We start from the raw sequence: 2696 nt of genomic DNA, 5'->3' as shown, positions 1-2696 counted from the left end.
CTGTTATCCAAAAAAGACAGTGATGTATGATTTTACAAAAATTTGACCCCCTGAAATCTGAATGCTAAAATGTAAAAATAATGTTACTGTATATGTCTATTCTGTTTTCTCTGAAAGGACTTTCATAATGTGAGCTGCCTGATATTTTGTTGGTTTACGGGTGTGGCCTTGGTATAAGCCCTAAAGGGTTTCTGTCACACTCCATCACATTTTTTATTTTATTCTATTGGTGTATTCTGAGTTTTTATTTTGATCTGTGAAAATAAAAAAATAAAAAAATAATAAAATAAAAAACTCTGTAGAATACAAAGAAAGGCTGGAGAAATAAAAAAAATAAAGATAAAAGATTCAACATATAATGGGAAACATGAATTTGGAAGAAGTGAACTCTGGGAAGGAAAGTGAAACAATAGAACATTAAATGCTGCTGTAACTGTAGAAAATGCCAGAGGGAAGACCATAATAAAGGAATTTTGAACAGGAAACGAAACAGGAGAGTATTTCACATATTTTACGAAAGGGTACTTAAAAAAGTTATTTCATTACTTGCTGGTTACTGGAGTAGGTAAACATGTTTGTTTTTTTTTGTTTTTTTTAAGTGCGCTTGTCCTTATCAACACCCTTACCGCTTGGTGGCGGTAATTCAGCAAATTGTTCTTTGTCAGCCGCCATTAAAGTCACGAAGAAGAGGAGCAGGTTACACCAGGAAGATCAGGGTCTGTCCTTTATTTGATAAACCGAATTAATTTTATCTCATGTGTTTATTTTTATTAATGTTTGCATGTTTATTTATTTTTTGTTTTACGCTGCTCAGTTGAAAACGTTTAATTTGATCTCAGTAAATGTCACCTCCGGTAAATGTTTAAGTTGTGATTTGTGCAAGTCACAAAACGTTAGGGGTCGGCTTTTCAGTAAAATACAGAATATTTTCAACACCTTCAAAGTGAATCTAAAGTGCAGCGGTGGAGTTAATTAAAGGTTGGATCTTAAAACTTGCGGCGACATCATCTCCTTTGATCAGATGCAGGCTGATTTCGACAGTTGCCTTCTTCTTTCTCCCTCACCTGAAACGCTGCGGTTCTTCTTCTTTTTGTGAGGTTTTATGGCGGTTAGCAAACTAGTTAAAAGTAGATTATCGCCACCTACTGATAAGGAGTTAAACAAGGAATCAGGAAACAAGACTTACCCCCAGAAAATGGTATTATAATAAAAATAGAATTGAGTAAGTTGAATAAAAAATAATATTTTTCTGAACTGTTTAACTGAACCCAACATAATAAATACTTAATCACATTCGCACTCATAATTTTTTCTTTATCTTTAAGTTATCGTCACTCTGCCAGTTTCTGATGGTCCTACTCTGATGGTTCCAGTTTAAATCTCTAACTTCAACATACTTTTCTGCAGCTCTCACTATTATTTAGATTTATTTCAGTTTTCCTTGTCGTCTGAGCACTACAATTGATCACTTTTACAATGAAAAGAACAAAATCTTTTTACAATTACTGAATCTTCTTCAATTTTGGGATGCTGTTCCAGAGGTTTTGAACTTGTCATTTGCTGAACTGCTGGTTTGAATCATTCTGACTGTGATAGGATCCTTTTTACAGTGTCAGCATAAGTTATTCAGAGCTCAAATTTCACTTTTCTTATTTCTTCAGATTTTACTTCACACCCGTGACAGAATTTGATTTTAAAATTGCAGCATGTTTTTCAATAGCTTTCCACTTATATATCCCCTTATCTCCATCATATGGTAGAATAAATAAAAATGTAATATTATTGAACAGTTGCAATACTAAAATATCAAAACTATATTGATACTCAAGAAAATATTTGATACGATCTTGAAATATGAAATTAAAATGGCTAAAAACACTTTAGCATGAGTATCAATACCATGCCAAATTAGTATAGTATCTGGAAATGGCATCAAACTCTGTGTGTGCATTTATGTCTGCCTCATGTTTTGTCAAAACTTTTGTTCTTCATTTAGTTAAGACCCTGGCATTGGAAAGAGTAGTATTAAAATTAATACTCAAGTTGAAGTCTCTTAAAAATATTTTTTTCTTCAGTAAATATAATTGGGTAAATGTAACTAGTCCCTGTCAATCCACTACAAAAATGCCTTTCTTTGTATTTAATTTAATTATAGAAAACTTTCTTTTGTGTTTAATGAATTGTTGGAGATGAGGAAATAACTGCTGCATGCTTCCAAATAAATGTCCTGCTTACACGGTATATCGCTGTCATTAACTTTATTCCTAACCTTTTCTGAATTATATGTATAAACACTGTCCTCTGTCACCCTTTTTTTGTTTAGATCGGTCTGTGGAAATGAAGCAGGAGTACCAGGACCTCATCCTACGGACATGCGGTGCTTCTTCTCTGCGTGTTGGTGCTAAGATCCAGACCCTGTGGAGCGGTTACGGAGAGATAGTGCGGCTACACCTTGAGGGATGTGGGCGACCCTCTGTGGTGGTCAAACATGTCAAGTTTCCCGAAGAGGCAGAGCACCCTGGCGGCTGGAACACAGACCGCTCCCATGCCCGTAAAGTGAGATCCTACCAGGTGGAGACCCACTGGTACCAGAACTATTCAACCAATGAGAGTTGTCGCATTCCCTCCTGCCTTGCCGCCCGTTCCTATGGTGACGAGATGCTGATAGTTTTGGAGGATCTGGATGTTGCGGGCTA

At 35.6% G+C, this 2696-nt stretch overlaps 1 protein-coding gene across 1 annotated transcript in view; it reads left to right on the top strand.

Annotated features, from left to right (window-relative positions):
• Positions 1–598: 598 nt before the first annotated feature.
• The window catches only part of pkdc (protein kinase-like domain containing), a 7673-nt gene continuing 5575 nt past the window's right edge, over positions 599–2696 (top strand). The window contains exons 1-2 of the mRNA XM_038279553.1: positions 599–716; positions 2324–2696. The exon at positions 2324–2696 is cut by the window's right edge and continues 12 nt beyond it. Of these exons, the coding sequence (XP_038135481.1) occupies positions 2338–2696 (359 nt within the window). The 5' untranslated portion in view covers positions 599–716; positions 2324–2337. The remainder of the gene's footprint in view (positions 717–2323) is intronic.

This window comes from Cyprinodon tularosa, unplaced genomic scaffold, assembly GCF_016077235.1.
Source record: "Cyprinodon tularosa strain WSP-4 unplaced genomic scaffold, ASM1607723v1 ctg151, whole genome shotgun sequence".
NCBI lineage: Eukaryota > Metazoa > Chordata > Actinopteri > Cyprinodontiformes > Cyprinodontidae > Cyprinodon > Cyprinodon tularosa.
Note: the sequence above shows the minus strand (reverse complement) of the source record. Positions and strands in the feature narration are given on the sequence as shown.